Here is a 13,314-nt window from a genome sequence, read left to right on the forward strand (position 1 = left end):
AGGACGAACTGGACCGGAGGCAGGAGGCGGCGGAGCGGTTGAGGGGTGAGCTGGATGAGACGCAGGACAAGGTGGACAGGAAGAAGGATGAAGTGGACAGACTGCAGCAGGAGGTGGAGTCACGGCTCAGGAACAGAAAACGGCAGCAAACGGAGCTGCAGGTCAGTGAAGCATCCTCTGATCCAGACACGCTGCCATCTCACTCACTGATTGTTGTTTCAGTTTCCATGGTAACAGTGTGTGGCTGTAGGTCTCCATGATGTGTGTGTTCCTGTCAGGACTCAGAATAGCAGAGAACCCCTTCTTACCTCGGCTCTACAGGTAGAACCCAGGAAGCTATGAGCAGGTATTAGACCAGAAACAGAGAAGTGCTTTAAATCATGCTGTCTGTCGCCTTGGACGAGGAAGAAAGACATCCAGAGTCAGCTTCAGTGTTTTATTATAAATACACTCACACACTAAATACACAACAATCCAGTGCATCCAGTCCTGGTGTGTTGTTGTTGTGCAGCTGGTGTGTTGTTGTTGTGCAGCTGGTGTGTTGTTGTTGTGCAGCTGGTGTGTTGTTGTTGTGCAGCTGGTGTGTTGTTGTTGTGCAGGAGCTTCAGGAGGAGCTGAGCAGGAGGAGGGAGGAGAGCAGCAGCCTGCAGCAGCAGTGCAAACAGCTGGAGGCCCGACGGAGGCACGCCGACAGGTAACACCGAGGTTCAGGTACCAGTCGATCCTCATTTAGAATCTGCTGATGTTGACATGATAACACACAGCGCAGGTACCGTAGACCAGCTGCAGTACCTGGTTGTTCCACCAGGTGGAGCCTCTCACTGTCTAATCCTGTAGAGACCAGAGGAGGCGTCACTTCCTGGTTGGCAGCAGAGAGCATTGTGGGAGTTTAGCAGCAGCGGGACCATGACAGAGACTCTGAGGAGGTTCAGGACCTCCAAGCAGAGCTCACATAGTGGAGAAGAGCAGGTGTAAATGGACAGTGGTTCTGGTTCCTGGTGACGGGTAGCACAGCTGCCATCAATTAGCCAGTTACTGGTTGATGAAGGTGCCTTTAATCAGAAAACGATCCAGAACGTGCTTGTGCAGCATCCTGCCTCAAACTGCTTCCCTCCATGACAGCCGTGTGCCAGCAGATGGACCGAGTCGGACCGAGGTCCCGCTGACACCGATCCGCTGCAGACGCTGAACACTGAGGACGTGCAGCCTGGATGAGGACCAAAACGCTGCCGCTCTGTTTAAACATCCTGTACCAGTTTGACTACATGTGCTGACTCTCAATGTGTCAGGTGTCTGTCAGCGGTGGAGGCGGAGCTTAACAAGCAGAGGGAGGAGCTCAGCCACGCCCAGCTCCTCAACCAGGAAGTGACCAGAGATACAGCAGCCAATCAGCAGCAGCCCAGCGGTATGACATCATCACTGTTAACATTAAAGAGCCCAAGTTGTTCAGGGCTTTATGAAGCTGTGGTCTGAGCTCAGCAGGCGTCTGTAGCCCTCCTCAGGACCTTCATACCTGGAAGGTGCTTCTAGACACAATGTGTGAAATATTTGTTGGTGTTCATTGACGTAGACGTTCACACTTTGTTAAACACATCTTCTGATAAGCTGACGTTTTATTGGTTCCCTCTTTTTATATTTAAAAAACAACAGCTGTCAGCTAAACCAAAGGCCTGGGGTCCAAACGGGTCGCATAGTGATGGAGACAATCGGACAGAATCCTCCAACATGACAAGAAAAAGAATGGCTAAAGCTAACGTTTGTACAATGAGCCCCAGAACAGCGACGGAGGCTAACCAGGGTATTTACTGTTCAGTGGGTCTGAGGGCGCCTCACCGACACGCCAGTTAAAACAAACACGGCATCAAAGGGGACTCAGTTGGTTCTGAATGCTCAGAAACGGACCAATGGACCAAACGTTTGGCCAAAATTATCTGTGGAATGAGCAGGAACCATGTCCAAAAGGACAGAAGGTTAGTTCAAAAGACAATGAAAATGAGCCTCGTAGCAAACTGAAGGACAGGAAGGACCAGAACCGAGCAGAACGTGGGCCTTTACAAACTACTGCATGCATTTATATTTACTAGACTGCAGCACTGACACTGTCAGTGATGTTTGTTGGTTCTGACTCATCAGGTGACGAGCTGAGGCAGCGACAGGAGCAGCTGCTGCACCAGGGGGAGGAGCTACAGCATGAGAAGGAGGAGCTAAAGCATGAGAGGGAGGAGCTACAGCACGAGAAGGAGGAGCTAAAGCATGAGAGGGAGGAGCTACAGCACAAGAGGGAGGAGCTAGCACATGAGAGGGAGGAGCTACAGCACGAGAGGGAGGAGCTAAGGCAGCAGGGGGAGGTGCTAAAGCATGACAGGGAGGAGCTAAAGCAGCAGGGGGAGGTGCTAAAGCATGACAGGGAGGAGCTAATGCAGCAGGGGGAGGTGCTAAAGCATGAGAAGGAGCGGGTAATGCAACAAGAGGAGGAGTTAATTTGGCAGAGGGCGGCGCTACAGCTGAAGAGGGAGGGGCTAGATAGGAAACAGGAAGAGCTTCGTGTGAAGGAGGAGGAGCTCCATGAGACGGAGCTTCACAGAAAACAGGTGAATCATTCAAAGCCAATTAGTTCCTGTGGTTAAGTGAACAGGCGACGTGAAGCTGCTGTGATCTGGTTGTGCAGGACGACGGCCAGGAGGCGTCATCAGAGGAGGAGGAGGAGTCTTTCTACCTGTCGACAGGTGTTCAGAGATCCGCCCTCAGCGCTGAGGTCAGACACGCACATTGTAATCTGACTGTTTATATTGTGATGTGTCTGACTGGGTTTCCGTGGTAACTGTGTGATAGTGCAGTGACGTGTTGCCATGGTAACCGTTTCAGGAGCAGAGCTGGACGGTGGAGCTGCAGAGAGAAGAGCTGAGACAGCGAGAGGATCGGCTGAAGGTACAAAACAAACCCACAGAGGAGGCAGCAGAACGTTTGACCCACCAAACATCAGCTGTTGATGTTCTGAAGACGTTCCTGTCTTCATGTCTCCATGAACACAACCGCTCATCCAATCTCAGAACATGAGAGTTCCTGGTTTAGTTAATGAGCAAAGCCACACATCAACCCAAAGACAGTTTGTGTGTTCTGAGCTGACAGCGGACTGAGCTGTGGATCAGAACCTCGGTAACTGAGTGTTTGTGTTCAGGCTCGTCTGCGCTGCAGGTTGTGGACTCAGCAGCAGAACCTGAGGCGTCTGGAGACGGAGGAAGGTGTTCTGGATCTGAAGCAGCGACTGGACCAGCTGGACTCGCTACTCACGGGCGGAACCAGAGACGTGACGCCGTTTCATCAGGAGTCAAGACCTGAAACCAGAAACGAGCAGCTACTTCCTGTTTACGATGAGGTCACAGTGGGAGGAGCTAAACTGGACTAATTACATGTTTGACAGTAAACGTTTCACAAAACAGCTTCATGGACACACAAGTTCTGTTCTCCAGATTTAAGGCAACATTTAAAATGTGACTGAGGTTCAGAACCAACATGGATCAGAACCAGTGGCAGTAAATATTCTCGCCTCTGCAGATGAACAAACTGAAACACTTTGATCTCCAATAAACTGTTTCTGCTGCAGCTTCGTGTGTCGCTTTATTTCAGAAAAACAAAACCCATGTCATGTTCAGACCCAAACTAAAGCCTGAAAACGTTTCACAGAACCAACACCAGTCCTTCAGAACGTGGATCCATCCGCCGCTGAAAATAGTCCCAGCAAACGTCCCGTTAGTCGAGTCTCATCAGATCAAACCTGAAGCTCTGAGGTTTCCTTCCAGTTCATCCACAACTAAGTTTGAACTCTGCTCAGTGTCCGTCTGCGTCAGTCCCGCCTCCATCACCTGTCCGTCGCCACGGTGACCGTCTCCAGGCAGCGGAGGACCTCGGCGCTGCAGCAGCTGCTGTCGACCTGCAGGAGGCGCCGCTGAGACAGAAACACAAACGTTCAGATGAAACTTTCCTCAGAACAGCAATCTGCAGTTTGATACAAACCTCATCCCGAAGCTGAAGGTTTGATTCTGATCTAGTGAAGCAGAAGAAAGTAAAGACTGGCTATCACCTGTACTGAAGTACTTGAGTAAATGTACTTAGTTACATTTACTTTGGGAGGAAATCTCAACATTTTCATTTTTGGAAATAAAACGTCCGGCACACACACGTGTATGCAGTCGGTGATGCAGAAATCACATAAACATGTTGTAATGTTTGGTTCTGATCTGCTGTCAGGTCCGTTTCCTCTGCTGCTGCTGCTGCTGCAGCTGATAGAACGGATCAGAACATGGATCATTCTGCTGGTATTGATCACAGAGAACATCCAATCAGTAACATTGATTCACTCTGATTGGGCCAAAAGTTAAAGTGATTTCCTGCATTCTGGGACAGAGTCAGACCTGAATGAGCTTCAGCACCAGATCAGGTTTAAATGTATGAAGGTGAAGTTTAACGAGCAGCTGTCAGCTGGAAACCAGCGGCTGCATCACTAAATATTCTCTATGAACACGTTGAACACTTTCTACCAGCATTCCTGTCTCCACCGTTTACAGTAGCGGCATCATGGTGATGTTCCTCATTGTTCTCCATTAAAACAAGGAGCTGACTGAAGCAGCTGCTCATCATCGATTCATTCAGAGCAGAAGAAGAGTCACATGACGCCTTAACGCCTCCTTTAATGAGAACAGAGTCTGAAGCAGGAAGCTGGACCTCCTTCATGTGGTCTCTGCTGGAGCTTTAGTTCATGTGGAGCCGCTACACAGAGAAGGTCTGGATCTGTTGAACTTCATAGTTCAGCCCTCTGGTCACCTGTCCGTCACTCACCTGCACGTCTCCATGGGAACAGGCATCCAGCAGTTTGAGGCAGACGCAGGTTTGATCCATCAGCTGCTGTCGGATCGAGTCTCTGAGCTCAGAGTCGGAGGAAACGTCAACCAGCAACCGCAGCAGGCAACACAGCAACGCGTTGCTGCGATGCTGCATCCTGCAGAGACGACAGACAGAAACCAACTCATCATCTGTCAGTCACAGACAGAGAGGTGTTCTACCTGAAGGGGGCGGGGCCAGCAGGTCAGATCCTGTTAGCAGAGTCAGGTTTAACGTGACATAATCACAGCACACGTTTTCTCTTTCTGTGTCAACACTTACTTATGGCACACGTGTGCAGTCAAGCAGTCACATGACATGCCGTAACCATGGTGACAATACAACAACATAGTTTAGGGGTCTCATCAACACATGACATGAGAGCACAGCTTCACGGACCCAGACTGTAAATAGTGTTGAAGGATCAACAGGTGTGAGAGTGTGCTGCTACCTGGGCCAGGCCGCTCTGATCGTGTTCTGCAGAACCTCCAGAACCTTCAGCCTGCTGGTCTCCTCTGGTGGGTCTCTGATCTCCAGGTATCCCAGAACCACCCGCTCCAGCCGCTTCAGGTGTCTGCACACGGCCACGCCCATCCTGCAGCGAAACAAACACACCTGAAGCTCCGAGCTGCAGCCGGGTCGCTCTGGTCCAAACCTCCAGGCTGGTACCTCACCTCAGAACCACATTCATGTATTATTAACACTCGGATCCAGTCAGATTTACTTCCTGTGCAGCGACTTGAAGCTGGAGACGGTTTTTATTTGCTGCTTCTGAACAGCGTTAATTCAACGTTTCTGTAAACGTTTGGTAAACGTTCGGTAAACGTTTGCCTTACTGAGTTTCTCTCCTGTCGCACTGACATGTTCTTATGTTTTATGATGAACGTGGTTCTGATTCTGTTTCTAAGCCTGTGAACCGAGGAGCAGCTGGTTCTGTCTCATCGGACCAAACTCAGCACCTTCAGAACATTTGAAGTGTTTCTGTCTCAGCATCATTTCTATCATCCTTCTACGGTCCACTAAGAACCGACCACAAGGTTCTGTTTTGTCCTCTAGCTCGCGACCAGAACACGTTCACTGATCACTGATCTAAACCCAGAACCAGTAGCTCACGGGTCAGAGCGAGCCGGACCTTTGGACGTAGGGCGGCAGCGCGGCGGCGTAGACGCGGCGCAGCGCCACCTTGTGCTCCGCCTCCATGTGGGTCAGAACCAGACGCAGCACGTCGTCATGGCGACTGTTCTTCCTGGGGGGGCAGGATGGGGCCAGCGAGGAGGGGGGCTTCTCCAAGACCAGCAGCAGGTCCAGCAGGCAGAACAGAACCGGCTGTGGACCGAACAGAACCGGAGGTTAAGCACCAGAACGACAACCTGGAACACTGTATTATGGGATGGCGCGTTACCTGGACGACGGCGGCGACCCGGCTGCTGCTCAGCAGCCTGAGTGCAGCCTGGTGCAGAACTTCGGCCCTGTTGAGCTGACGCAGGTCCGCAGCCGGCTGGACACACAACACACAGCACACGGGTTCATTCCTCCTGCTGGACCAGAACTCAGAGCTTCTGTCTGCTCCAGCTCTGACCAGGTCCGGTCGAACTGCTCCTCACCGTGTTCAGGACGATGTGATGCAGGCAGCGGACTCCCAGCATGCAGTTCTCCGGCAGGTGGTGGTCGCTGAGCAGGAGGGAGGGGGGGAGGAGGCGGGGGAGGTGGGGGGAGAGGCGGGGCCGGGTCACCTGCACCACAGACACACAAACACCTGAATGAGTCCGTCATCAACAGCCAGGTGCGCCACCGACAGTGCGCCCGCTCAGGTTGTTGCCGTGGAGACGAACCTGCAGCAGCGTCCAGGAAAACACCAGCTTGACCGGTTCACAGCGTTGCCATGACGACCTGAAACACACACACTGTGATCAATCTGGACCTGAACTCTGGAACATTCACGGTCTGAAGGTAGAACTCTGGTCAGTAGACAGAGGTACTGCAGGTACAGAACCAGGTGTTCTGAGGAGGTTCTGGTTGGTTCTGCTGGATGATCCAGGGCAGTTTAACGTCTCACTTGCTGAGCTGAGGCTGCAGAACGTCCAGAACTTCTCCCAGGATTCCTCCGTTCTCCTCCGTGTCTCCCATCAGGAGGTGGGCGGAGTCTCTCCACCGCCCCGCCCTCAGCAGCGCCTCCTGCAGGCAGCGTGCAGCAGCTCTGGAGGCGGAGCTAGTCCACAGCTGGTCCTGAACAGGGAGCAGATCAGATCAATACCCTGATCAGCCGATCACATCAATAAACGGATCAGCAGCTCACCTGGAAGTGTGTGACGGCAAACACGCAGATGGGCGGCGCCACAGCGAGCAGCAGGCCTCCTCTGGCCCCGCCCCCTCGGTCCCAGCTGTCAATCACAGCTGTGAGGGCGGAGCTTACGGTGGCGGCGCGGCCCGGGACGCTCTGATAGGCCGTCGCGCTCAGAGGGCTGCCGTCGTCATCACACAGTGGCAGAGCTGCACAGCCAATCAGAGCGCTGATCAGAGAGCTGTATGCTGCCTGAAGCTCCGCCCTCTCTCCCTCCTGATTGGCTGAGCCAAGACAGAACAACCAGTGAGGATCTGCAGCCTGGAAGAGCTGCTCCACTCGACCAATCAGGGCGCAGGCTTCAGACGGTGAACCAATCAGCTTCTCCTGCAGCTGGAAAAGGAGCTCTGTGATTGGAGGAGAGGCAGAGGGGCGGGGCTTCTCTGAGGAGGAGAGCTGAAGGTCATGAAGCAGAGCTGAGAGCGCCATCCTGAGGACAGAGGGAGGAAAAACAATCAGGAACCGTCCATAAGAACGGTTCTACGAGCTTCAGCAGAAGCAGCCGGACTCGTTCCTGGGTTCTTAAATATTAAATGGTTCTGTGAGGTTCTGGTGACCCAGCTGGTGGCTCTGTGGACGGTCCCCTGTAAACTCCTCAGTGTTCCGACGTGTGTTCTCACATCCTCTCTGAGAACCGGTTCTGACCCGGTGGCTGGAGATGTTCTGCTGCTAGACCTGGAGCTTCCTTACATCTGAGGTGTTGCTGCAGCAGGTTTTCAGGTTTAACTGGAGTTCTGGTTCTGTTTTATGTTCTCCTCACTGACAGAGCAGGACATTGGACCAAGGTTCTGGTCGACGGCCCGGTAGGAGACCAACACGGAGCTTCTCATCTCAAAGGTCCACGTTGAACTGAAACTAATGAAGCTGCTGCGATCAGGACCTCTGACATGGAGGTCCCTAAACCCAGTAGAACCGGTGCAGAACATCCACATGTGGATCCAGTACCGGAACCTTCAGCTCAGACAGCAGCAGGGATTCAGCTTCATGAACATTGAAGTCCAAACCTGAAGCTCGCTGAGGAAAGACGGGAGTCCAGCTGCAGCTGCACCAACTAACCAGCTAACTAACCAGTTAATTAACCAACTAACTACCAGCTAACTAACCAGCTAATTAACCAGCTAACTACCAGCTAACTAACCAGTTAATTAACCAGCTAACTAACCACTTAACTAACCAGCTAACTAACCAGTTAATTAACCAGCTAACTAAGCAGCTGGAGGTATACCAACTAACCAGTAAACTGACCCGTTAACTGGCCGGTTATGAAGCTGGGCCGGTTCTTCCGGTCCGACTGCTGGTTCTGGTGTGAACAGAACTGTTCTGAGGAGTTTTCCTCATGTGGGTCGTGGAACAGTTCCAGAACCCAAAGAGAATCCAGCCGAATGCAGAATCAACTGTTTCTGAGACTTTCTGGGACATTTTCAGTCCAGATCCGGTTCTGTTCTGACCGAGGAGCCAGACGAACCTTCACAAACTCACCGGAAGCTTCTTCTCCTTCACTGGACCGAACCGCTCCAGGTTTCATCTCCTTACACGTTCAGCTTCTCTCAGATTCGCAGCGTTGCTACCGGAAGCTGCGGACCGCTGAGCGGGACGGACGGTGCGCCTACACAAACCTTCCGGCTGCATACAAGCTCCGTGTGAAAGGTTCCTACCCCAGAAACCTGGAGATCCGTCACATGATTCAACGAACTAATCCAAACATGACAAAGAAAAACATGTTCAGGTTAATTTACACCAAAAGGACATTTTGATCATAAAAGACAGAAAACAATAAATAATTCCAGTAAAATGGAACCAGACAGACCAGAGCAGAGCGCTGAGGACCAAACGCTGAACACTTCAGACCAGATGTTGTCGATGCTTTCACACTTCCGGCTGCTGAAGATGCAGCAACAAGAGTCACGATTTAACATCATGTCAAGTCCAGATGAAGCTGTGACCCGGAAAACCTGCAGAAGCACCGGAAGCTGGACCCGTTTTCATTTCCAGCTGCTTTTGTGTTTTAATTTGTTTTTCAAACATTTCAAGCATGAATAGTCGTGTTTGAGTAACTTTTAATACCTTTGTTGTGGTTCTTCTCTCAGTTTCTCATTCGGTGTCGACGTCTTTTATCTTCCATCAAAATGAGGCTTCAGGGTGAATAAAGCTTCAGCAGGAAGAGAAAGTAGCTCCATCTCCAGAGCACAAGCTTTCAGATCATCGTCGTCTTTTCTTTGACATCAGAATGTAAACAAACTCCATGATATTAATTCATCGTGTTCCTGTGAAGCCAGGACAGTAAAATCTAAACCAACGTCAACTAAATATTTCTACATGAATTAACAAAAGAAAAAATCCTTCAAAATAAATTAAAACATGTTAAATGACTGGATGTTCAAAATAAAATAAACACAAACTGAAGCTATGAAGGGCTGCAGGTGGATCAGTGGTTAGCAACGTCGCCTCACAGCCAGAAGGTCACCGGTTCACGTCCCGGTGAGGACACCCGGGATCTTCCTGCGTGGAGTCTCCATGTTCTCCCCGTGCAGCGTGGGTTCTCTCCGGGTTCTCCGGCTTCCTCCCACAGTCCAGAAACATGCTGAGGTTAATTGGTGATTGTAAATTGTCCGTAGGTGTGAATGTGAGTGTGCTTGGTTGTCTGTCTCTAAGTGTAGCCCTGTGATAGACTGGTTACCTGTCCAGGTGAACCTAGTGAGGACTAAGGTGTAGAGATGACGGATGGGTGATGCTATGGACTGTGTGTGGATCCCTTTGCTGTTTCTGTGCAGATGCTTTGTGTCTTTGGGTGTTTTTTGTGTTCCTGTTGTGGTTCCATCGTCCTCCACACAACAAACTCTACAGAGGTTCTGGGCTCGTGGTGCCGGTCCGTTCCTTCCCTGATCCTGACCTCCAGTCAGGTGAACGAAAGTGAAAACTGAAAAACTGAAGTTACAGAAAACTACAAACATCAAACTGAGTTTTTTTTTCTTTTTTTAAAAAAATCGTCTAAAATCCTAAAACTGGATTTAAAAAACGGCTTAAATCTCCAGAACGTCCAACTGTCTTCAGAATAAAGTGAGTCAGAAGGAAGCATCAGAAGAAACCAAAACACGGAGGGAGAAGACGCGTCACTGCAACCTGCTGCGACTCGTCTCCTGCCGTCTTCGTGCTGTTTGTGGTGACATTAGCAGCAGATTAAAAGCCAGAACACACGTTTTAAACTGATTTTTCCTCTTTTCTGATTCACCATTAATCCGCCTCAGAGGGCCTGAACGTTTCCGACCTGTTTGCTCAGAAAATCCCACATCAGAGCGGAAACACGGGCTTTGATGGGCCACAGAGCGACTCGCTGTTTGTTCAGGGTTCAAAGCAGGAGGAAACGTTTTGAAGCAGTTTGTGTGTTTGAAGCTGCTGTCAGAGGATGTAATTAACACTCACACACACACAAACCACTAAATGTTCATCATGTCGACAGGTTTCACGCATTTGTATCAGTTCAGCTCCTGCTGCTCTACATCAGTCCTGTTTTATCTGCTGTGAAGGACCATCAGGTTACATGGCTTCTCATCAACACTTTGCTCTCTTCAGGTCATCTTCTGCTCTAACTGAAGCTAGCTTTAATCATCTGTTGTTCTTGAGCACATGCTAGCTAAGTTAGCATCTAAACACAGCTACCGTTGTTAGTTTTAGGATAAAAATATGAATGTAATCGATCACTGTGAACAGCTCACATACAGGAGGATCACAGCGTCATGTTGTGGTTTCTGAGCATGAAACAGACTACAGCTAACAGAGATTAGCATTTAGCATGATGAAGGACAAGAAGCTACCTGGCTGTTAGCGAGTCACGTTAAAGGCTGCGGGTTATTAAAACACGTAAAACAAGGTTCAGCTACCATCACGTCTGTGTCAAAGACTGTAAATAAAGATCAAAGGATTTAAACTAGGTCAAGGTTTAGTCAGTGCAATGCTAAGGCTAGCTGAGGGTTAGACTGGTTTTAACAAACCAAATAATAAAATAGTAAAATCTGAGATTGACCATCAGGTTATAACAAATCAGGCTCAGGATGATCATTAGCCTGTCACATAACATAACAGCTAGTCTGGTGGTTAGCCTGACAGCTAGCCTGACAGACATTTAACCGACAGTTAGCCTGGTGGTTAGCTTGACAGCTAGCATGGTGGTTAGCATGACAGCTAACCTGGTGGTTAGACATTTAACCGACAGTTAGCTTGGTGATTAGCATGACAGGTAGCCTGGTGATTAGCATGACAGGTAAAATAACTTGAAAGTAAGTCAGACTAAGTGGAACAAGCCTGGATTATCAGGTAAACTCACTTTATACCCAAGATTTAAACTAGCTCAGGGTTTAGAAACCTCATCACTGAGTCAGAACCAATAAACGGACCTGAGTTTATTCCTCCTTCATCCTGAAACTCAGACGCGCTTCTACCAGAGCTGATGATGCTGACAATAACAACAACAACAACAACAACAACAACAACAATAATAATCAGAGTGTGTTTGAAAAACGACCCCTTATAGAAGAAAACCTGCATCTGAGTCTTTCATCATCACCCTCCTGTTCACTCCACCTAACTGTCAGGAAATTAAAGAGCAGATAAGAAGCATGAACACACACACGCGTAAGCAGGTGTTGTCCAGGTGACAGCAGGTTTAATGGTGATACAGGTCAGAGGTCAGACAGACTCGGTTTCACATCAACACTTTGGTTTCAGACTGAAGAGTGAACACATGAATGAACACATGAATGAACAGAACCATTCTTTCAATAAACTCACGTTTACATGGAAATCCTGTTAACTAACGTCATGTTTCTTAGAACAATGGAGGAAAGGGGAACAGCCTCTGGGTGTTCACTGGTACCGATCAGGTCCGAAGTCAGAGACACTACAGTCCTCTTGTTGGTGAAGGTGAGATGTTCTGGGACCACTGAAGGGACATTTAGTTTACAAAACAAACGTAACTCCAGTGAACACCAACCAAACCTGATAAACACAGAGCGAGAACGGTGTGCCACTGCTAATGCTAGCATGTGATGCTAACTAGCGTCCTGCCTGCAGTAACAGTGAGAAGGTCACCAGGAGACTGGACAGGACCACTGAAGCATCACCGGACTCTAAGCTGCATCACAGTTCACCAGCAGAGTGGTTCCTCTGATGAAGAACCAGAGACAAACCACTCAGAAAGACAATACGGGAAGTTCAGGTCATAAAGTCCAGCTGTGGTTCCCATCAGTCCACCTGCATGAACATGGTTCTACAACGAGCTGANATGAATGAATGAATGAATTGGTGATTAGATAAATGGATGACAGGCTGGATGGACAGATTACTTGATGGATGAATGAATGAATCAGTGACACAACAGTGGAGTGATGTTTGGATGGATGGATGAATAGATTAATTAAAACATAATAGGAACATGAATGAGTGATGTAGGAACTGATGGACTGATTGGAGAGATGAATGAATGACTGGATGGAAGGATGAATAAATCACTTGATGAGGGAGTGTATGAAAAGATCATCGGACAAAAAAACACATTGATGAACGGGTGAGAAATGAATCAATGATGATCTCAGGACGTATGAGTGGATGAATGGATGGATGATTGACTAGATGTTTGGTTGGATGGAGGGGTGACCAACAGATGAATGGATGATTGTCAGGATTAGCGAATCAATCTTTGGATGGACGACTGGATTAAAAGGTAAATAAACTGATGGACAAATGACTGGATGATGAATGGCTGACCAATTAATTGATGCATGAACAGTTCATTGAAAAATGATTGGGTGAACACGTAGAGTGATGGATGAATGATTAGATGAACGGATGATTGTCAGGACTGAAACATGAATGAATAAATGAATGGAAGGATGGAGTGATGTTTAGATGGATTGGCCAACGGACAGATGAACACATAATAGGAACATGAATGAATGAATGAATGAATGGTGAATAAAGTGATGATGGGTGAAGTATAATAAGATGGATGAAGGGAATAATGGATAGATGAAAGACGGATGATGAATGGATGATTAGATGACAGGATGAATGAATCAAGTAATAAAGTGTATACAAAGATT

At 48.9% G+C, this 13,314-nt stretch overlaps 2 protein-coding genes across 2 annotated transcripts in view; both read right to left on the reverse strand.

Annotated features, from left to right (window-relative positions):
* Positions 1-3,592: 3,592 nt before the first annotated feature.
* Positions 3,593-8,788, reverse strand: tti2 (TELO2 interacting protein 2). The gene is made up of 10 exons (XM_008303124.1): positions 8,699-8,788; positions 7,175-7,649; positions 6,935-7,104; positions 6,711-6,768; positions 6,483-6,611; positions 6,281-6,376; positions 6,011-6,204; positions 5,330-5,473; positions 4,837-4,996; positions 3,593-3,946 (listed from the first exon to the last, which is right to left on the reverse strand). Exons 2-10 carry the CDS (start codon positions 7,646-7,648, stop codon positions 3,860-3,862), a joined length of 1,512 nt encoding a protein of 503 aa, XP_008301346.1. The 5' UTR covers position 7,649; positions 8,699-8,788; the 3' UTR covers positions 3,593-3,859.
* Positions 8,789-12,352: 3,564 nt separating this feature from the next.
* Positions 12,353-13,314, reverse strand: part of slc18a1 (solute carrier family 18 member A1) — a 23,319-nt gene continuing 22,357 nt past the window's right edge. Inside the window, exon 17 of the mRNA XM_008303129.1 lies at positions 12,353-12,379. Coding sequence (XP_008301351.1) covers positions 12,353-12,379 — 27 coding nt within the window. The remainder of the gene's footprint in view (positions 12,380-13,314) is intronic.

This window comes from Stegastes partitus, unplaced genomic scaffold (genome assembly GCF_000690725.1).
Source record: "Stegastes partitus isolate 25-593 unplaced genomic scaffold, Stegastes_partitus-1.0.2 Scaffold1940, whole genome shotgun sequence".
Taxonomy (NCBI): Eukaryota; Metazoa; Chordata; class Actinopteri; family Pomacentridae; genus Stegastes; species Stegastes partitus.

Excerpts from the sequence above, each read along its gene's own strand:
- tti2 (XM_008303124.1), bottom strand. The coding sequence starts at position 7,648 with ATGGCGCTCTCAGCTCTGCTTCATGACCTTCAGCTCTCCTCCTCAGAG. Across the intron at positions 6,377-6,482 it reads ATCACATCGTCCTGAACACG|CCGGCTGCGGACCTGCGTCA; the intron begins GTGAGGAGCAGT and ends TTGTGTGTCCAG. Across the intron at positions 5,474-6,010 it reads CTGCCGCCCTACGTCCAAAG|GATGGGCGTGGCCGTGTGCA; the intron begins GTCCGGCTCGCT and ends GTTTCGCTGCAG.